Below are 22885 nucleotides of genomic sequence, written 5' to 3' on the forward strand. Positions count from 1 at the left end.
CAGAAACAGCTATAGATGTAAGATCTCTACAATGCTATTCCGTCTGTAATGGAGAAAAGAAGTATGGGACTTGGCAACATGAAGGCTTACTAACTCCAAAACTACTGATCCTCCTAAGCGAATAGGTACTTAACTGCTTTCCATATATTTCCAAACAATTCTTTCTTACCATAGTGGACCAAGGACATATCAACTCAATGAAAAAAAGCAATGGATTCTATATGAGTTGATTTATGTTACAATTAAATTAGTACAAGCCAAATGAGAACAGCAGCACCAGGACTAAAACAATGGAAAGGCCACTGCTAAAGAACAGGTTCTATCATCTTGTATACTACTATGTAAGAAAAACAAGTTTAAAAAAACAGATTTGCTTAAAACCCAATATAGTTTTGAAAATCAAAAAGCAATTCTTTTGATAGATGCTTAAAAATGCTCATCTTCAATTAACAGAAAGGAAGCATCCCAAATAATGGGCTGGAAACATACTGCTACCACTGCGGGATTTCTCGATGAAAGGACCATGGCTAGGCTCTATATTCTTCCTTTTGTATGTCTTGGTAACCCGGTCCACATCAGGCTGTTTGCGTGTCATTTCCTCCATAAATGTCTGTTAAATACAAAAAATATGAAAAAGAGTTGAGTGTTTTCTTGGTCTAAAATGATTCGTGGATTTTTTGCATCTTCTTATTAACAACTTCTTACTAACAAAGGCCAAAGCCCATGGCAGACTGCCCAAGTGACAGAATGCTGCAGTCTGGCTGGGCATGAATAACCTAGCTGCCACAAAGCCTTGTAGGTTCAAACAGCAACTACTTTATTTCAACTCTCACCGCATGCATGCTTTTTTGCCAACGACACCCACTCGGCCTTCTCCGGGGACACACCACACACCAACCGGAAATCGCTCCTCCAGCACTTCCCCAACTAATAGGAACTCTCCGGGAATCCCCTCAAGAACTCCAAAGTAGCGGGCTCCCGAGGCAGCAAAGGTCAGTAAAGGTCAAATATACAATACAATCAATCCAGCACCACAGCAATTATATATAGCTTAACTCAAATCATCATCTCAATGGTTTGCTGGCGTCACCTTTCAAACATTCCCTCTGGCAAATGCCAGGGGTCATTCTGACCTGCCCGGCTCTCAACAACAGAAGACTTTGCAAACTCTCATTCTCTTTAAAAAATTTGACAGAGCAAGGTACTTTATCAGAGGCTAAAGACCTCAAAGAGGAAGACATACTCTCTGATTTTGAGTAGCTCACACCTAAGTAACGAAAGCCAAGAATTCAGAGCATTAAATGCCATAAAGGTGTTCAGGAAGACAAGGATGAGTAACTCACAAACTGAGGTGGCAAGGAAATCGCCTAGAGTTTGGGGCCTGAGCAGAGTTATTGAGGAATGAAGAATCAGTCAAAGAATAGGGTGAAGCAGTTCAGTAGAGGGAGCCAGACAGGGCTAGGCCCTTCCATTCACTGGCTGAGCAGAGGAGCAATCAGAGGATTGGCAAGAGGTGGGACTGGAGAGGCAAACAGGATAAAGATCAAAAAAGGCCTTATGGGGGCTGGGGTTGTAGCTCAGTGGTGGAGCACTTGCCTTGGATGCGTGAGGCACTGGGTCTCAGCACAACATAAAAATAAATAAAGATATTACAAAAAAAAAGGCCTTATGTCAGACTAAGGGATAGAATTTTATTCCAGGAGCAATGGAAGACATCTGAAAGATTTTGATCCAGGTGACATAATCAAATCAATGTAGAAGGAAGAGTAATGGGGATAGGGAGTGACTAGTAGTAGGGAGACAGGTTAGGAAATCATTGTAGTAATTGAGGCAAAACATGGTGAGGGCCTTAGTTATGATGGGAAAGACAGCCAAGAAATATTCTGGAAGCAGAACAGACAAGACTAGTAAAAGGCTAGATGTAGGGAGCAGAGGAATGGAAAGAATTCCAGATCCATCACTGGCTTCTGTGCTATGGGACTGGGTGAATGAACAAAGAGGAAGCAGGTTTGGGAGGGGTGGGGTTAAGTAAGGAAGACAAATAAAAAATGGAGTTTCAGAGCTGCCTCTAGTTTACCATATGTCTGTATTTCAGGAGGCAATGATGCTGAAGATGAAAAAAAAGATGTAGAAGTCCTTGGCTTAATATGTGATGTCTAAAGCTATTGGACTAGAAAAAACAAGCAGTGTGAGAAGAGCACCAATAATAAAACTTAAGGAATACCAAGATTAATAAGCAGGAATAGGAACCAGTCGATGACTTGAGAAGGAATGGTCAGAAAGAGCCAAATATGCCACACATCAAATAAGACAAGGATTGAAAAGCATCCACTTGACTTAGCCAGTAGGACGTGCTGGAACTGTGTCAGTGGTCTAATGGGGTGGGAGTCAGACCACAGGGGCCAGTGGAGTGAATGGAAACCAAGGGAAGAAGCTTGGTTGGAGAACAAAACAGGTAACAATGGTGGAAGCACAATGGGGTCATGTCTACAGGCTGTGGAGTAAGAGTAAACAGAAAGGCAGAGCTTAAAGACCCAGGGGAGTGAGACTGGCCTTATCTAGGAGGATGACCTTAAAGTCAGCAGGGGAAGTGAGGAAGGTTAACTTCATAGGAAGTATAGAGAGTTCCTACTTGCTAGGGTAGTTATTCACATTAACTAAAAAGATCATGTTGACTAAGAAAAAGTTCAACTAAGCAAGAACCATGCTTACATTCAGTCTAAATTACCACAGTTATAAGCCTTATTTGCCTAAGGATATATTAGGAATAAAGCTCAACTGAGCTTTCCTTCTTTTGGTTTCTTACGTGTTAGCCCCTCCTCTCTGGATTCTGGCAAAAGCTCTTTCCAAACCCAGGTATAATAGGGATAGGCCAGTGAGTCCTTGGCTGCAATGAAGGCCAGACTTCTAAGCTGGCCCCCAAGGATCCTACTGCTGGTATATATGCCCTGGGTAATTCCCTTCCCGTGAGTGTGGGCAATGCCTGTGATAATGATGGAACAGTCATCATTTTATTTCATTACATAAGACACTTCAAGGGAAAGTTTCTCCTGCTGGCTTTGAAAACACACTGAAGGCAGCCTCTAGGAGCTGAAAGCCAGCAAGAAGATGGAGACCTCAGTTCTACAACTGCAAAGAAGTGAATGAGCCTGGAAAAGGATCCCATACTCCAGATGAGAACTGTAGTATTGGCTGACACCTCGATTTCAGATGAGACCCCCAAAAAGATGATTCAGCTAACGGAAGCTTGGAGTCCCAATCCACAGAAACTGTGAGGTAAGACTGTTGTTTTAAGCTGCTAAATTTGCGGTAACATGTGAAGCAGCAATTAAAAAATGACTACACAGGGCAAAGGAAATGGGCTCCAAAACTACACAGAAAACTCCAGTAAAGTAAGATACCTGATGCTCAGCAATAAGGGATTTAACTCGGTCGATGTTCTGAGGGACTGGCTCCTGATCTCGCTGTATAAGGGTGGTTTCAGCCCACTGGATCCATGCCAGTAGTTCTTCTAGGAGCTCAGCATTAGCTACCAGTTCTGACAGTGCTGTTTCCAGACGCTGCTGGTGCTGCTTAGCCCATGTCAGGACCTGTGGAGAAAGAAGGCAACCATAGCCTTTTTTATCAAACACATCCCTTTGTCTCAAAGCATCTTCTCATCTTATCTGCAAAATGACTTTTTAGGGGAGATACCATGCAAGCCAGTCAAGATTCCTCTCTTACCCCAGTGAGAAAGCTTGGCTAAGAGCTGGGATAGGCAGGCAGTTCTCCTGAAAGCAGACCTAGTACATGATATTAAGCACAGGACTTCTCAGCAAGGAGGGAGCAACATACACCGTGTCCATCAGAAGGCACTAACAAGTACATCATTACTTCAGCACTATTCTTCCAGACTGCTGCACATTGCCAAGAAGTCTTTACTAAAAAGTTAATTTTTGTTGAGATATTCACACTGAATGAAAGATTACTTACCTGAGGGAAAAAGAAAACAAAACTCCACAGTATGTTATCACTATCATTCCATTTTCTTGGGTGCACAGTGACTCACCTCCTCAAAGCGAGCTCGGATGATAGTGATCCAATGTTTGATGGTGGTAATGCAATCGGGATGGCAGACAGCCAGGATGACTTCTCCCATGGCTACCGCTGCATTAACATCAACGCGCTTTTCTTCCACTTTCTTCATGAATTCCTAAACAAGATTGAAAAATAAGAACTTAAATGTATCCACGATTAATTAATATTGAGAGGTGAAAGAAATTTCATTTTTTTTTTTCCTGATGTTTTAACAGGTCTTTAAAAACCTGTATATAGGTATGTCTAGCTTTTTTTTTTTTTTTTTTAAATGGTACGAAGGATTGAACCCAGGGGAGCTCTACCACTGAGCCACATTTCCAGCCCTTTTTATTTTTCGTTTTGAGATAGGGTCTTGCTAAGTTGCTGAGGCTGGCCTTGATTTTGCAATCCTCCTGCCTTAGACTCCTGAGCTGTTGGGATTACAGGCATGTGCCACCACAATTGGTGTCTCTGGTCCTCCCCCCGCCCCCTGCCACAATCAATTTTATTAATTCAGAATACAAAACTCTTTAAGAATGGTCTGACTGCTGCCTTCCTCTTTACCCTTATGGTACCTATTCAGTCTCTCATTTAGTAGGTTTCACCCACTTGTCCCTGCATCACACACCCAAGTACGTAATAAATCTGTTTCTACCTCATGACCTTCAAGCCTATTATTCTGTTGTCTTGCCTTTTCTTTCTAGTTCTCAAAGATGTTGGAAGGTGAGAGGTATCTCCTTTTACCCTAAGTGTCTTGCTCTGCTAGAGATGATGATAAAGCCTAAGGACACAGTGGTATGGCCTTTTTCCTATTCTGAATTAGTTTCTTTTTAAATCTTACTTTCTTTCATTTCCACATTTATGAACATATTTGTTTTAGAAAAACATAAAGAGCTATAAAACACTATAATTTTTAAAAAAAATTATAGGTGGGCACAATATCTTTACCTTATCTTTATGTGGTGCTAAGGATCAAACCCAGTGCCTCACACATGTAGGTGAACACTCCACCACTGAGCCACAACCCCAGCTCAAAAACAATATTAAAAAAAAAATTCACAAGAGAATACAATGAGAAAACCAAGATTAAAATCTTGGGGTAGGTAACATGAAAATTAAAAAAGGAAACACTTCCCACCTCATTAGAGCAGACTGAGGCCCCAGACACTAATTACTCTATAGCTTGGTAAGCAATTCTGGGGGATCAGACTAGGACCCATAGCTAGTAACATAATAGTTAAGAAAAGGAGAATGCAGGGAAAAAGAGGAACAATTCACATTTTCTTTATATAATACTATTGTGTTTTATTTGTTTATAACCAACATGAATCACTCTTGTAAAAATGAACAGTTACTTCTCTTTCTTTCCTACTAAACCAATGAGCTGAACTCTTCCAGTTTTGTTCTTTCTCACATAATGGATGATATATGCAAGCAAATGCTGTTTTCTAAGTGGTGGGGCAGCCCTCACTGGGTGGACAGCACAGGTCACCGAACCTGAGGGCTGGATTACCTTATGAGTGTCAATGAGTGATTGCAGGGCCTCTGTGTCATCGGGAAGAGCCCCTCGAAAGCGAAGAGTTTGCTCTGCTTCAGAAAGCCACTCCAACAGCATGTGGACTGTGTCCCGAAACTCCTCTGCCTGAAATAACAAGCACAAAAGATTGGAACGCTTTTTGCAGCCAAGCTCCTGGTCACTGGGCATGCCAAGGGAAAGGTCAGGGACTCAATTCTTTAGGATAACATAGGCACTTTTGTCCCCATCAGCCTCCACAAAGGTTATCTTTCATTTGTAGATCTTGAAAACCTTACCTGTTTTAAAGCCTGCTCAAGTCGGCTTTGCTTGGAAACAGACAGTTTACAGACAGTGTCCCAGCGAGTGCTAAGTTCTTGGAGCTGTCCTTTTACCCAAGTGGTGTCATCTCGACTATTCTCAATCAGTTCTCTGCCTGACCGCTTCAAGACCTGAACAGTTCCTGTTCGTTTTCCCAGTTCCTTCTGAAAAACCTAGAAAAGAAGATAGGACAAACGTTTTGAGAAACGTTTTGAGTCTAAGGAGCAAAACACTGAGAAAGTAGTTATTCATCTGGTGGGTTCTAATCTTTTTTTATGCACAGAAGAGGAAAAATGATGTGTAGAAAAATCACCAGAAGACATGGTTCTATGAAAGTCAGTTCAGGAATTTATAAGCTGTGTGACTTTGGATAAAGTAGTTAACTTGAGTCCCAGTTTTATCTTCTATATAATGGAAATAATTATATTAACTTTCCAGAATTATGGGAGATAAAAAGGAATACAACTACAGTGCATAGAATAAATTTTATATAAATTCAAAGTAGAGTTCAATGCTTTGTAGTTAAAAAGGAGGACAGTATGCAGTTCAAAATGACAGGTTATAATAAATAGTGGTGTGCAGGATATTAGACTTGTTAGGTTTTGAATGGTTTTAAACCATTCAAAAATGGTTTTAAAAAAATCTCTCCCATTGCCATATTAGGTTATCAGTGAAAAGAATATTTTAAGGGTTTCCTTCTGAATTTAAATTCATTTTGTGACTCAACTGAGAGACAAACAGAAAGAGAGAGAATTTCAAAGTGGAGTTTACATATTGCCAACTCTGAATCAAACCAATTTTGGTAAATTCTTTATGAATCATGCAGAATCCAGCCAAAGTTTGTTTAAACACAGAAAACGAGGAGATGCCTCTTAGCAAAGATACAGGCTGTTAGGCTTTTTCTCCCTTAGATGGTTAACACAGGGCAAAGGTACCCACAGACCCTATGATTTTGCCTTCTCTGAGGCCCAAATCTTGTCCCTCACCTTATGGGCATCCATAAGATTCATAACAAGGTCGAGGTCCCCATGTACAGGCTGGTCCTCAGCCAGCTGTGGCTCTACCTTATATAACCAGTCAACTAAGGCCTGCAAAGCATCCATGAACTGGCCTGAAAACAGCAGGGCTTCCTCCAACTTGTGTTGCCTGAAAAAAGCACACAAATTCCACTGTTTTTATGATCCTTTTAATGGATGACTTATAATTCTGACTTCCTGAAAAGGAAAATTGCTTGAACTCTATATAGTGAATTCCATGTGAGAATAGTTAGAATAAAAAGTGACTAAGAGAAGTGCCTACACACTTTTAATCAAACTACTCTTTAGAGTGCAAGGGATAGGTATGGATACGCTTTGTAAATCTTGTAGTCCAATGATACAAGGATACACCTTAATAATCCAAGGTCTGTTGTTAATTACTTTCTAGTACTCCAAGCAGAGAATGAGCATTTGGGTAATGGTCTAGAGTCAGGAGTTCAACTCCTAGCCCTATACTAGTTGTGTGACCTTTTTTTCATCAAAAAAGTACAAATAGTTCAGACATCTTGTAATATTTAGCACAGCATAATGGGTAGGAGAGGATAAAAGTACAACTTTGAGAACTAAATTGTAGGTTCAAATCCCAGGTCAGCCTCTTAGCTGAGTGACCTTGGTGGAGTTAAGAAACCTCACTGTGGGGGCTGGGATTGTGGCTCAGCGGTAGAGCGCTTGACTAGCATGGGCGGGACCCGGGTTCGATCCTTAGCACCATATAAAAATAAAGGCATTGTGTTGTGTCCAGCTACACCTAAAAAAATAAATATTTAAAAAAAAAAAAATATATATATATATAAAAGAAACTTCACTGTGATCGTTTACTCATCTGTAAAAATGATAATAATAATAGTACACACCTTGCTGATTCTGATGAAGATTGATGATTAGTAGGCACTGTTGGGCACACATTCAGTAATAACTGATTAGGAAAGATCAGGTATTATGGTTGAATATATGTAGAGGCTTTGCACAGTGTTTGACACTGAGAATGTGAATAAGACAGGTATTGGTATTTTAAATTAGTGATTTACAAATATTTGGCTTAATTTTCATGGGCCTCTCCCTTATTAATACAGCAAAATTCAAGTTTAAAACATGAGTGTTTTAATACATTGTATTCAAATTCCTTCATAATTCTTTGAATTCAATACTGATGCATTAGGTTTGTCACTATTTTAATCTACTAATGGATTCTTAAGCTACTTCTGACACGATGTACAGACCCTTGAAGGGGATATTTAATGCTCACCGCTCCACAGACTTGCCACAAACAGTATCCCATTTGTCTCTGACTTCTCCCAACAAGTTGTCAAGTTTTTGAGTATCATCTGCAAGCAATGTCTTCTCTTTCAGTGCTCTGCCAGTCCTAATTGTTGTATCATATACAGGCTGTTTGCCACCAAGAGTTTTCTGAAACTCCTGTTTCCGGAAAGCAAAAGTGTGGCAAAAATCAGATCACAGCACAAGGCCCTCAATTCAATCCCCAGAACCCAAACAAACAAAAACAACAGATGATATCTTGAGTTGGAACAAAAAATTTTTTTTTGAATTTTCAGATTAGAAGCCAAAAATAGTATCAAAAAAACTAAAGTACACTAAAATTAACAATAAATAGCTTATCATTAAAAAATTTAATATTTTTTGTTATGGCACATACAGCAAGCAGTGCATGGCAATTTCCAAAAGCCTACAGTGTTGGCTGGTTGCTTTCATAACCACTTCACTGTTATTTAAAAGAGCAAATGTCATGGTTAAATAGTGTCTAGATATAAAATGGACCCTGGGCTGGGGCTGCAGCTCAGTAGTAGAGCACTTATCTATCATCAGTAAGGTACTGGATTAGATCCCCAGCACTGGGGTTAAAGGGTTGGGTAGGGGAGGGAAAGGAACCCTGGCTTCATCATCTTGACTTTTTTTAACATTAACCAATTGCCCCCAACCCCCACAAGACGGGGCCTTGCTAAGTTGCCTTGAACTTGGGATCCTTCTGCCTCAGCCTTTTGGGTCACTGGGATCATAGGCATGTGCCAACATGCCTGGTTATCTTTGGTTTTTAATTAGCTCTGATTTCTATTTTTAGCAAGCTAGCTCAGGACCCAGCAACAATTAACTTCTTTACCTTATGCTTAGAAAGTTGGAGTTTAATTTTGTCTGGGTCATTTGATATCTCCAGTTCAGAGTCCAGGTGACTTTCTGCATCTTCTAGCCAGTCAATCAGTTTTTTCCAAGCTTCATGGAACTAAAATTATAATAAATAAATTCCACTAGGAATGAATATGAAAACTGTACAATTTATTTTAAGAACAATTCCAGAGATACAACATATGCAGCATAAGGTTGTTCAATAAGTTAATGTCTTTCTTTGATAACTTACTTGTTTTGCTCGCTTCCTAGCATCATCTAGTGATCGCCCTCTTTCAATAGATCGCTGGACAACCTTCTCCCACCGAGACTGGACGCTAACCAACAAATTCTTAATGAGAACAACATCTTGTTTTTGGCTAAGGAACTTTAACTGATTTCCGGTTTGATCCAGCTCAATGATCTGGTCTCGATGAGCATTAACTTCATTAGCAAAAACCTGAGGGAACAATGTTGCTTTTTAAACTTGAAATAAGATAAAGGAGTATTCCTTTCAACTAGTTCCTTCCAAAGGATGGCAATATCATGAATCATAGTTACCTTATGCTCTTCAATCTGGGAAAGGACGGTGTTTAGAATCAGGCTGGGGGGAGAAGCAATGTTTAAACTCTGTTCTGCTAGAGTGAGCCAGTTGATAAACTCTTGTAGGGAATTCTGGAATTCTGTTGCCAGGTTGAGGGCCTCTTCCAGCTTTGACTGAATTTTAAATAAAACACACACACACAAAATGCCAAATCAAGAATTACAGTTTGAACAACAAAGGTATGAATTGTATGCCTCTAAATAGGAAGTCTCATTTAATTAACCTAAAAACACACAAAGTCTGTAAAGAAGGGGACATTTTAATGTTAGTGTCTGAAACTAAAACAACTGAACAAGCAGTGTACACATGGAAAAGGAACGAGCAAAATTAGCAAGCCAAGTTCCTTTCCTAGACACTCTCCCATTCCTGGGGCATTTAAGAAGAGAAGTAGCTGGGTGCGGTGGTGCACGCCTGTAATCCCAGCAGCTTGGGAGGCTGAGACAGGAGGATGGTGAGTTCAAAGCCAGACTGAGTCACTGAGCAACTCAGTGAGACCCTGTCTCTAAATAAAATACACAATAGGGCTGGGGATGTGGCTCAGTGGTTGAGTGACCCTGAGTTCAATCCCTGGTACCAAAAAAAAAAAAAAAAAATAGTAGTAAAACTGTTTAATAAAGTAAGTGAATAGACCCTTTTGGGATGACAGCTATAGGACCTGTAACCTGCTTTGGGCAAAAATCTTGGTTTCTTTTAATATATCTTTGTGATGTAAAGAATAACTAACTGAAAAGTACATTACTATCAACATGATGTGTGCTATAGCATTCTCTGTTTAAATGTGCATTTCCAGAAGACACAACACTTGAAATGCCCGAGTCTTATATCTTATGCCACAAGCAGAAAAGGTAACAAAAAAACGACAGACATTCTTGGCAAAAGTTTAATAATACCGGTTGTTGGGTTTGAACCCAAGGCCTCTCGCATGCTAGGCATGACCTCCTTCAGAGCCACACCACCAACCCCATGTAACCTAAATCAGAATGGTAAAAGCAGTGGCTCCTTAAGGGCAAGTGCTACTGTCTGTAAGTACACCTTAATTCCAGAGTTCACAAGCTCATCCTGAGGGACCTCTACCTACAACATCTTAGTGATTGCTTCTGACTATGGACCACCTACCAGGTAGGCAAAGGAAAATAAAAATAGGCTACTAAAAAATGAATATATTAAAAAAAAAAAAAAAAGAATATGTCCAGAATTTTTTAAAAATGAGTATTTTAGGGCTGAGAATGTGGCTCAGGGATAGTGTGCTTGCCTAGCATGCATAAAGCTCTGGCTTCAATCCCTAGCCCCCCCACCCCCGACACACACGCAGTTTCACAAAGAAACCCCAAGATGTGCACTAAAAATGTCTAGCTGCTTTTCATCTTTATGCCTCCAAGTTACTTCTGTAAACTCAAAAAACCAAAAACTTAAAAATTAATGTTATAAAAAATGTACAGGGTTGAGAGTATAGCTCAATGGTAGAATACTTGGCTAACGTGAGAGACCCTGGGTTCCATTCCCAGCAACACACACACACACACACATACACACACATATACACAGAGCAAACAAGTGGAAAATAAAGTATACTTCAAATCTATCATAGAAAAGTTTAGAAATTAATATACTATTATAAGTTCCTAGACAACAGGAATTCTTAACCATTGTTAAATCTATGTATTTCTTAATATAGTAAACATTTAATAAGTGATTTTATTAATTCTGAAATGTAATGTTCCTATAAAATCAGAGATTAGAATCCTTGACACCTGGCTTTGCTTATCAATTGTGATGATGGGAACTATGTAAGTTTTGAGGCAGTTTGCTCCACTATAAGAAAACTTCCTGAGTAGGAGCCAGAATTTGCCTCAGTTTATTTATTCTCAGTTCTGTCGTCTGCAGGAACTACAGATGAGAGTCTGTGCAAAGACTGGAACACAGCCATGCATTCAAGTCTTTTGGCCATACCTCATATCACAATATTACCCACCTCATACTATAAGGATTCTATGAAATTAATGCTTCTCTCAAAAATGCTCATATCAGTTTTATGTCCTTCTGCCCATTAATTTCGTAACGATAGGGTCCGTTTGTTTACTGTTTCCACTATAAACCTAGCAGAGCCCAGTACACACTTGTTCAGTAACTATTTATTGAGTGAACATGACCATTAGGTTTGTATGCGTATTTCACACTGGATTTGACAAGCAAAGAACAGAATGAAGCTCTGTACCCATAAAAAACAATCTTTTTGGAAGAATGTCTTGACCCCTGATGACCTTTCTATTATACAGAAAATAACTGAATTTCTGAGGAATAGTGGAAAGAGGTCACTAATTTTTAGTAAATTTTCTTGCATGGAGAATTGTTAGTCACACTTCTTACATACTTGTTCTAATCCCAACCCCAACAAAACCTTGTTTTTAAGCAGGGATGCAGATCAGAGATTAATATGGGAGGGATTATTACTAAACAGCCATAGTCATTAATGTCTTAAACTGGTAGATGGAGAAAAGGAATGATTAATTGTAAAAGCAAATTTCAGTAGAAACTAGAATTATTGATACAGATAGAAAACAAATAGACAAGATAGCTTGATTATTTAAAGCCAATTCTAAGGGTATCAGTTCTGTAACCTCTGTTATATTAGTCTTTGAAAAATCTTTAGAAACAAGATGGTAATTACATGCAGTCACCAAGCAAACTGCTCAAACATAGGGTTTTGTGGGAATACCTTTCTTTCTTCCATCTTACTGCTGACTACATGCCACTTCTGTTCCAAAAGAGCTACACTCTGTTCCGTCTTTGAGCCAGACCCAGAGTCATCGCGGCTCAGAAGCATGAGCCTGCCTTTGTCAAGTAGCTGATTGTAAGTCTCTTCCTTGGCTTTCAGCTGGGAGTAGAGTTCCTATGAGAAAAGGCAGTAAAGATATCAATACCTGTCCCCTCAAAAACACCCACATACAGATTCATAAACATAACCTGGAAAAGTCAAAGAAGCTCTCATCTAGACTAAAAAGCTTCTCATAGATTTCATTCAACTGCCGAATTGGTAGGGAATAGAACTCACCATTCTTCATTTATACTAAAATAACTCTGTCACTACTAAATAGAAGAAAAAAGTTTTGTTTCTTTTTAGGATCGAAGATAACAAAACTATTCCTCAATAACTTATTTCCCTTTTCAATAAAGAATTTGCATAGAAATAATGCTGTCTTTTGTTTTAAGCCCAATTTCTTGAAATACTATCAGAATTTCTGATTTCCCTAACTCCACTGAGCAGTTTTCTTTAATACAAACAGATTTATGCTATGTATTTGTAACCCCCCCCCCCCCCAATCCAGTGCTGGGGATCAAACCCAGGGTCTCACACATGCCAAGCAAGTGCTCTACCACTGGGCTATACCCCCAGCCCTCATATTTGTCTTCTTGATGCTCCCATTTTCTAGTCAATATTCTTGTACCAACCAAGCAGTCCAACTCAAAATCTACAAGCTCAATGACATATTTCCAGCTTATTCTTCCCTGATAGTACTGCTCCCCACAGTAGGGTATTAAAATCTGTAAATAAGCAGTTAATGCTCAAGGTTATTCTACGTTGTTGGTAAAAATTCACTACTTTGTAGATTCCCAGATATATACACCTCAGAAAGTAGCTATTAAATGTGGGATACTTATTCTCAGTTTAAAGAAGTTGCTATTACCATATGTGTATCAAGCTGTTCCCTAGCAGTTTCAGGAAGTCCTCCAGTAGGTTTAGATGCAGAAAGTTGGCTCTCCATTCTAGTCAATTCCAAGAGGAAATCTTCAATTTCACTGTGGAAACCCTGGGCCTTTTGAAAAAAAGAATAATCAGTGATGTCAGTAGTCAATTCTCAGCTTCACAAGTAAACTTTCTCAATAATCCCATGAGGAATGTTATTATGAGGAAGGAATTAGGAACTGTACACAGCCAGAGTTGTTCTGTTGTACTACTGGTATAATCTATTTGTTTATTGTTAGAATCTAGCAGAATCCTTCAAACCTCACTGTAACATAGTATAGATGTCTGATATAATCTGATGAATGGATTACTTGACCAAGGAACTGCTGCCCAGGGAGGGACCTGACTAGATCTAGAGAAAAAACAGAATCTGTGAACAAGCAGGGGCTACATGAAGATCTACTAATTCTGAATAGTAAATAGATGGAGCTACACACAAACACAAAAAAGAACCACCTAATCAAAGCTACTCTTCTCGGACAAGTTTCAACAAGACACCAAGTGGTATCTTCTCCAGGTTGGTGTCCTCTACACAGCAATTCCTATCTACCTTGGATAATGCACATACCTGCTGTAGTGTTGACTGGAGCTGCTGCTCCCTCTCCTCTGTTTTCTGCAGCACTGATTCCCAGCACTGGTTCATAGTTTCCAAGCGGCTCCTTAAGCTGCTGGCATCATCTCCAGCACTTGATTCAAGGAGCTCATTGCCAGCTTTGTTGACTGTTTCTACTGTAGCTTGATGAGCCAAAACATCATTTTTCAGAACCTAAAAAAACATAGAATAGCATAATGTAGCTCTATAACTATCATTAAATCATCAAAAAGCTTCTGTGAGCAATATATTACCAAGCCAACAGAATTAGAGATGAAAATACTTACATGGTGCTTTGCAAGTTCAACTTCAATGACTTTTGGGTCTCCACTTATTGGTCTCTGAGCATCTAGCAACTCTTCAGTGTGAGTCAGCCAACTCATTAGTTCCTCTAAGGCATGTTGGAATTGGCCAAGGGCCAAGAGAGCACCTTCTAGCTTATGCTGCTCGGAACAAGACAGAAAAGGAACATTTGTTAGGGAATTAAAAAGGAGCACAGAACATTTCATTCATGTATTCTACCACTCGCCTTACCTGTCTGTGGGCAATTTTCTCACCCAGGTTCTCCCAGAGGTGTTTGAGTTCTGTCAGTGGTTCGCGTATAATGTCTCTGTCTGTTTCATCAGTAGCTTTCTTTAACATCAATTCACCCTGGTGATTGAGCTTCTCCATCTCAATTTGCTGCTGATAAACTTCCACTTTGAACTCCTATCAGAGATGTACCAGGTGTTAATATCAAACCAAGCCTTTAAAAGCTGAAAAGAAGCACCTCTTCTTCCAAAGTCCTCTCCAGATACAAACCTTCATCTCATTTAACTGATCTTTAACAGTGTTGAGGTCAGTGCCAACAGGGGGCATGGTGCAGAGTTTGATCACAGTGTTATCCAGCCAGTCATACATAGCCTAAAATAAAAATACAAATATAGAAAACAAAAGTGAAAAAAAATATACAGGGTCGGGAGAGAATTAGCATTATTCTTGCTAATACTATGCTTCATGATACCCTGGGTATGGACTTCCAGCAAGCAATAACTTTCACGATAAGGCCAATTTCATTGTGCAGGTGAAAGACTATAAACAGGAAAGCATGCAATGATGATAAAAATGGCTAAAGGAGCAGCAACAGCCTGTGCCAGTGCTTTTTCCAGTAGAAGTGGGAGTCTCTGGCTAGAAACATGAAACCAGCATTGTCTTCAGTGAGAACCCCATGAAGGTGATTCACTCTTGTGCTGAATTCAGAAAATGACCAAGGAACCTGTGTTTCCTAAGTGGTCACCTCCCGGCCTCTAACCTGAAGAGTGTCCTGATATTGCACAGCAGCTTGCATGGCATCCTCAAGTTTTTCTAGCCTCTCTTTCCATGTTTTGTTTAAGTTTTCCCAAGCATTGTTCATCTAGAAGAAAAACATCCAATCAGATTCTTTAAGTAATATCACTCTCCATCTGAATACACTAATGTTTCATCTGAACTCCTCATTTGTTTTCCACACCTCATCAATGCTCTTCTTCACTTCAGGCTTCTCAGTTTCTCCACAGGCAAAAATTAAATCTGCTCCAAGGATTCGAATGAATTCCAGCTCCTCATGCAGACCATCTGTCTCCTCTTTAATAGTCTACATGTAAAGGTATAATAGAACATGAGCCAAAGGTGAAAGCAGAACAGAACTTCTCAAACTTTGTACATGCTCCGTCAAGAGCACACAATGAATAGAACTGTCAATCTCAAAGGTTTTAAGTCCTCTTAATATTTTGTTTATCCGGAGAGTACAGTTTAGACTCCAAAATATATATCAAATATACATTATAGCCAGGCACGGTGGTGCACACCTGTAATCCCAGAGCATGGGAGGCTGAGACAGGAAGATTGCGAGTTCAAAGCCAGCCTCAATGACTCAGCAAGGCCCTAAGCAACTCAGCGAGAATCTTTCTCTAAATACAAAAAAGGGCTGGGGATGTGGCTCAATGTTAAAGCATCCCTGGGTTCAATTCCCAGTACCAAAAACAAACACACAAACACAACAAATCTACATAACACAATGACACAATGAGCATGCAATGATGGTAAAAATGGCAGCAGAAATTCAGACAGTATGGGAAAGTTGTAATAAGCTTCAATAATTTTACAAATGGTTCATCCCTTCATGCCTCCAAGGAGATTACAATCTATAGCCAGAAGTCTATTATGGAGAAGTAAATGAATAAGGTGAAATAATGTAGCATAAATCACAAAGTCAGCACTAACAGACCAGCATAACAGGAGTGCTAGGCTATATAATTTTGAAGAAAGTCAGTGCTATGCCAGATCGTAAAGTGTGGTTCATGGACTGACATTGACAGGGGTGAGGAAACAAATAGTTTTGATATATAAAAATATCAGGGTAGGATTGGCTTATGGAAACTGGATAAAATAAGGTGGAAAGCATTTTTTAGTAAAAACTAGACTCTGCAAAAGGACTAGAAAGTCAATTGTTACCTATGGATGATGGGTCCCAAACTAGGAAATTTTCTTTCCTACTATTTAATTTTTTACATTAAATAAATTGAGTAGTTTTTCCCCTGGTGGAAAAAAAAAAAGCCTTAAACACACACACACACACACAATTTCAAGGCACTTAACATGGCTAACAGTTGGCATAACCTACTTGGATAGAATGCTTTGCTGGAGGACACACACACAAAAGGGGCTTTGTTTTCTTCTTACCTCGGCAGCTTCAACCTGTTGCTTGATGATGGATGGGTCAATGCCTGGGCTTTCCAAGTCATGGACAATGTCCTGAGTGTCTCTGATGGTGGTCAGGAGAGCTGCCATGTCATACCAGAACTTCTCCGCTAATTCAAGGACATCAAGGAATTTAATTTCTCGCTCTTCAGCCCGAGCTTTGATGTCTTCCCAGAAGAATACCATTTGGTCCAGTTTGTCCTGGATTTCTGAGTGGGTAAAGAAGAGATGTGAAAACAGGAGTTCTTGGAGTACTTAAAATCAATCTCATCAGAAATTCTGACATTTTCAGTGAAACCATCTTTAAAAATTCTCTTAAAATGTATAAATGATGGACAGTTTTCTATTTTAGCTTTATTATTATTTCTACTTTCATATTTTCTGCCCATGTTGGTCTCCCCCATAAAGGGGCCACAGAAGTAATATGGAAATCTCTAATATAAAGGTACTACTAAGATAAAACCCCCTAATTTACAAAGGGGCTGTGATGGAAACTCTACTTCCAGTGTTCTGTGTTCAACTTGTTTATTTCCCATGGAAAATGTATAAAAAGTAGTTATGTTCTACCCACTATTGATACTGTAGTTTACTCACATTAGGGGTTAAAGGAGGATTTGTTTTCTGGCCTGGGAATCTAACTACCAATTGTAACCTTATTTCAATGGGGAAACATGTTCTGAATTCTAAATGACTTCCAAACGACTTTTTAGAATACTCATTATTTGGGGACTGTCTTTACATTCAATGCAATACATCTGGTAGGATGCTAGAGATAACCTCAGCTTGAAATTTATTCTGTTGACTTTCTTTAAAAATAAGTAGATCCAACAAGCACCTTTTGCAGCCAAATCCTTGTCTGCTCCCTGAGATCGCCCAATGAGCTCTTCTCCACGGCGCTTTAGGGCCTCAAAGGATGGCTGAAGTTTTTCTAGCTCCACGGTGGCACTCTTATTGTCACTGATGCACTCTCTGATCTTGTCTACTTCAGCAGGAATCAGGGGTGGCATTCGCAGGCGAGAGGAAAGATTCTCCAGAGTCTCCAACATAGGCTCAATTTTATCATGGAACTAAATAAAGTTGGAATATTAGCCATCACTAGTAACTTATCATACTTTTTGGGGAAATATTGGGAATAAGGAGTAGATATAAATCTGTGTTCAGTTTAGCCCAATGGCTGTTAAAGTTTTGGGTTTGGCCAATAGATCATTTTGGGCATAGTACACCAGAAACTGGGCTATTGGGGTCGGGGGGAAAGGCAATATTTATTTGAGTCAAAAGATATTAAGTAATATGCCAGAAATCAACTCAAATCATTAGTATTGTCATAAAACTTTTCCTATTCCAACTAATACAATGAGAAAGGAACAAGACTATGAAACTGGTGAGAGTCAGTATGTCAACATCTCAGATGACAGTTGCATGCAACACACCAGACCAACAAGTTAGATGCCCTCCACCAGCTGTGTAAATGGATGAGGAACTTAATATGGTACATGACTTGGAATTTAACAGCATACAATTTGACAACTCACCGTACATAACAGTGAGAGAGGGAAATGTTGGCATGAGAAAGGGCAAATCTAACCTCATTCTAAAAGAACAATTACCTTTCCACATTTCTGGTACTCTGAATAACATGACTATAAGTATAAAATTCTCATTTTATAATCTGAGGCAGAAAGTGAAGAAAACAGATAAGCTTGCCTCCTAAAAAAACCATCTAAAACTAACTCTGGATTCATTCATTAGCGTCTTATCAATTTTAAGTTTCGAACAGGAAAAGCAGATTTCCTTAACAAAATCACTTCCCATCACTCCCTCACATCTAGATTCCACCCCAAACAAAACAGGCATAATAATAATCAATTTTCTTCCACTAAACTTCATGGAAATTTCTTTATAGTTAATGCCTTTGATTTTCAGCTTTATAAAAATACACTAACCCCAAGAGGACGGGTACCTTACCTCTGTAATCTGTAATGGTGGGCGCGGTCAACACAACAATGAAATGTGACGATGTGGGGAAGACAGGAGCAGGCAGCAACAACACAAAGTAACACATTCCACAATGTGAGTGAGAGATGGGACGGGAGGTGGGGGGGAAAAACTTAAGTAAGTACAAATATTAACCAAGAATATTGACTAAACATAGGAATAAAATACCCAGACATGACAAAAGTATCACTAACAGTAATATATTAGTTGAAAAGTATGTAGTTACATGCTTTAAATTCCTCTCCAATGCTTCTCTTTGGCTACTTCTCCCTACTGCAACATCTTTCTCTGAAATAGGATGCAACTAACTTCCTGAATGAGAAAGCTAATATATTGTCATTCTAAATATCAAAAGTAACAGGTCCAGCAGGAACCTGACTTTTGTTGAGGCAGTCATTGCTTTTGGCTCTCAAAGATATCTAAAATCATCCCTGCTAAAGGATCTTTATTACATAAAAAGTTTCAGGGAAACTATCAATAGACAATTGTATACATCAGTCAAAATGTATTTTACACTCCAATAGTATCAGTATGCCAAAGTTTCTTGGAAGAAAAGGCAGTAGGCCTTATGGATAATGTATTATCAACATGCTGGTCTGGCATTCCTGTGCAAAGAGGCATACCTGACACTGAGATCTTCTGCTTAGACTAGCAGAGAGTTGAAGGTTTTAGGAGTGTAAGACACACACATACCTGAGCAGACTGGGAAACAGCCTCATCCAGAGCCAATGCCCGTTGGCGCACCTCCTCTTTTATTTGGGCATACATGTTTTCTGCTTTCTGGTATTTTTCTTCCACCATTTTCCCTTCCTCTGGGTTTAACTCCTTTAGTTGTGGGCCAATCTTTAATAGCTTATCAATATGAGGTTTGTGTTCAGCAATGGATTCCCTTAGTTGCTACAGAAAGAAATGTAGATTAAAACCATAATGGATGGGACTGGGGTTGTAGCTAAGTTATAGAGTGCTTGCCTAGCACATAGGAGGCACTGGGTTTGATCCTCAGCACCATATTTAAAGAAAAAAAAAAAAAAGGTAATGAATGGAATTGATTTTCATGCCTGTATGAGTTTATAGGAATGAACCTAACTACTATGTATAACCATAAAGCTCTAATAACACAAGCCAAAAAACATAATGAATGGGGCTGAAGGTATGGCTCAGTGGTACAGCACATGTTTAGCATGTATGAAGCTCTGGGTTTGAGCCCCAGCATCACAAAAAACAAAACTGAAATGTTAAAAAATCAGCAAGTCCTAGCATCTCTCCATTTATGGGGAAATAGAACAACACCTAAATCTTGGGCTCTGAAACTACCTAATTCTCTTAATTTTCAAAAGCCAGTTCAGATGTTTCATTTCCTTGGAAGTCTTTCTGGATACATCATGTCTCAATCTTCCCTGTCACTTGCATTATACCAATTTATCTCACCCTCTTCTTTACTCATAAATACTTCTATGTACTATAATTTACATATCTGTCTCCCACCCAGACAGAGATACCAAACAGGATGAACTATGAACAGCAACAATTCTGATAGTTCAATCACTCCTTGACTTTACTGCTGGCTGCTTCTAGTTTACATTTTCCACTTATAGGAATATAGAAATAGTAATAAACACAAGCCAGAAGTAAACATTTTTAAAAAAGCATTTTCACCCTTTTTATTTTTTCGTGGTGCTAGGGATTGAAACTAAGGCCTTGTGCATGTGAGGCAAGCACTCTACCAACTGAGTTATATCCTAGCTGCCCCCTCCCCCCAAAGCACTTTAATGGTAATACTGTTAGTTGAAATGTCTATAAACTTCCCTTTCATCTTAACTATATATATGCAGCAAATGCTTTGACATTCCTTTATGAGCTCACTCTAGTCGATGCTTAAGCAAGCGGAAAGAGCCATCCAACCACATGTAGTCTAACAACACCCTATCATCCTCAAAAATATTTTTTTGTTGTTTTTGAATAAATTATAGAACCCATTTTCATTCTGCAATAAAATAAAATTTGGCATGCTCCTTACCCTCATTTCTTCTTGCTGTTGCCTGAGCTGCTCATGATCAATAGCTGGAGGAGGTAACTGTGCTATTAATGCCCGAGTTTCCTCAATCCAAGGGCTGAGTTCTTCGTAAGTTTCCCAAAACTGGTTCACCAAGACCTGTGCCCGCTCTAGGCGGGCATAACGCTCTGAATTGAGTAGGCTAATAGCTTCATACTGCTGTATTAGAGACTCTGTCTTTTCCTATGAACCAGAAATAAAAAATAAAAAGAATTATTATGAACTCTTATGAGAAAAGAAATGCAAGTATATTTACCTTAAAAAGTCTAAAGGAATGCATATTAAATTATTAACTAATGTAATGAGTTACAAATGATTATTTTTCTTATAACTCAGCTACAATTTTTCCCTCTTTTTATTGGTACCTAACAACTACATACAACAGCAAGATTCATTGTTAGATATTTTTATGTACACACAGTATTACCAATCAACACAGCATAATTTGGTCAATTTCATTCCCCAGTACCTCTACTTTCCTTCCTTCCTTCCTTCCTTCTGGTCCCCTTCCTCTACTCTGCTGGTCTTTCTTCTATTTTCATGAGTTCTCCCTCCAACACACACACACACACACACACACACACACACACACACATATACACCCACCCCTTTCCTCCCCTTTTATTCTACCTTATACATACGAAAGAAAACATATGACCCTTGATTTTCTGAGTTTAGTTTCTTTTAGTATGATGTTCTCTAGTTCTATCCATTTACCAGCAAATAAAAATTTATGATTTTTCCTTCTTTACATTTATTTGAATTTTAAAATTTCCTATCAGACATTTATTATTTTTATAATTTAAGATATATGAACATAGTTTAAAAGGTTGTAAAACATGAGAAAAAACAACAAAATAACCTTTTAGCAATGACACAGAACAATGGTACAGCATTATTACAACACATCAGTTTAAAACAGAATATCTCAGAGGCTATGAGGAGCTCTGGAAAAAAATAAGTCTCTAGGGCTGGGGTTGCAGCTCAGTGGTAGAGTGCTTGCCTAGCACATGTGAGGTACTGGGTTCGATTCTCAACATTGAACAAATAAAGGTCCATTAAGAACTAAATACGTGAAAAAGGAGTTTCTAGAAAAGTGGGCATTTATATTTTAAATCTTTAGGAGTATAGCTCAATTTATGAAGATTTCTGAGGAGACAGAGGTCAGTCATATCCTTAAAAAAAAAAAGCACACAAAACTGGTCTGCACACAATGTTGGTCAATTCTTTAAAAAATAGGTCTGACCTTTAGGACACATAAAAGAAATTAATGTTGGCATATGGTTCTTTTTTTTTTTTAATTTTTTTTAATTGTAGGTGGATACAATACCTTTATTTTATTTGTTTATTTTTATGTGGTGCCTCATGCATGTTAGGCAAGTACTCTACCACTGAGCCACTACCTTGGCCCCTGCATATGGTTCTTAAAACCTACCAAAATACCTTGAAAAGTTATTCAAAGCTCACTTTTATGGACTGAGGATAAGTAGCAATTCCTCTTGCAACATATTCCACTTTATACAGTATGGATGTTTAGACATTTGTGACTACAGGGTCAAGAGTCTGAATTCCCTAGCACATCAAGCAGGACTTTAATAAAAAAACAATAATAAGAAAGTCCAGGAGGGAAAAAACTTTAAAACATTTTTTCATAATAGTACTTCTAATTTACTATGATTAACATAATAATAATATGGTAAATAAATGACTGTAATTCACCTGTAATACAGATTTCTGCTCCTCCCCACATGTGCCAAAGATTTCACTGCGGTGACTGAAGAGCTCATCCATTGAATCTTTGTGTCGAATGATGTCAATGGAGAAAGCCTTTGAAAAGTAAACTGCAGTTAAGTCAAGAAGTAAAAGGAATCCAAGACTGTTAATGAAAGGTAATATACAATCTATGAAAAATTCCTTGCATTCAAGACACAAAAAAATTGTTCTTAAAAGTTTAACACTTTGCTTATTCAACATCTTCAATGCTTATCTTTTTAGTAATTTACAAAAACATCTTCCCTCCTAAAAATCATCAAGGAAATAGTTACCTATAGAATACTCCTGGATTAATGGTCCTATCCTCTTACCCCCCCGGCCCCCCAACACCAAACAAAAAGAATCTATACCTCATCCCAA

At 38.8% G+C, this 22885-nt stretch overlaps 1 protein-coding gene across 24 annotated transcripts in view; it reads right to left on the reverse strand.

The window, feature by feature from the left end:
- Macf1 (microtubule actin crosslinking factor 1) overlaps window positions 1-22885 on the reverse strand; it is a 347832-nt gene that overhangs the window by 23528 nt on the left and 301419 nt on the right. For all 24 annotated transcript variants that reach the window (XM_058570880.1, XM_058570874.1, XM_058570873.1 and 21 more), the window contains 23 exons: window positions 22472-22579; window positions 20717-20935; window positions 19393-19596; window positions 17540-17771; window positions 16687-16913; window positions 15476-15598; window positions 15278-15379; window positions 14788-14889; window positions 14521-14694; window positions 14274-14429; window positions 13963-14160; window positions 13336-13464; window positions 12366-12539; window positions 9607-9762; window positions 9299-9505; window positions 9044-9163; window positions 8174-8343; window positions 6877-7036; window positions 5869-6063; window positions 5570-5698; window positions 4049-4192; window positions 3402-3590; window positions 490-610 (listed from right to left, as the gene is read on the reverse strand). In XM_058570880.1, coding sequence (XP_058426863.1) covers window positions 490-610; window positions 3402-3590; window positions 4049-4192; window positions 5570-5698; window positions 5869-6063; window positions 6877-7036; window positions 8174-8343; window positions 9044-9163; window positions 9299-9505; window positions 9607-9762; window positions 12366-12539; window positions 13336-13464; window positions 13963-14160; window positions 14274-14429; window positions 14521-14694; window positions 14788-14889; window positions 15278-15379; window positions 15476-15598; window positions 16687-16913; window positions 17540-17771; window positions 19393-19596; window positions 20717-20935; window positions 22472-22579 — 3739 coding nt within the window. The remainder of the gene's footprint in view (window positions 1-489; window positions 611-3401; window positions 3591-4048; window positions 4193-5569; window positions 5699-5868; window positions 6064-6876; window positions 7037-8173; window positions 8344-9043; window positions 9164-9298; window positions 9506-9606; window positions 9763-12365; window positions 12540-13335; window positions 13465-13962; window positions 14161-14273; window positions 14430-14520; window positions 14695-14787; window positions 14890-15277; window positions 15380-15475; window positions 15599-16686; window positions 16914-17539; window positions 17772-19392; window positions 19597-20716; window positions 20936-22471; window positions 22580-22885) is intronic.

Source organism: Marmota monax, unplaced genomic scaffold, assembly GCF_021218885.2.
Source record: "Marmota monax isolate L192 unplaced genomic scaffold, Marmota_monax_Labrador192_F-V1.1 WCK01_AAM20220418_F8-fsc00008, whole genome shotgun sequence".
Taxonomy (NCBI): domain Eukaryota; kingdom Metazoa; phylum Chordata; class Mammalia; order Rodentia; family Sciuridae; genus Marmota; species Marmota monax.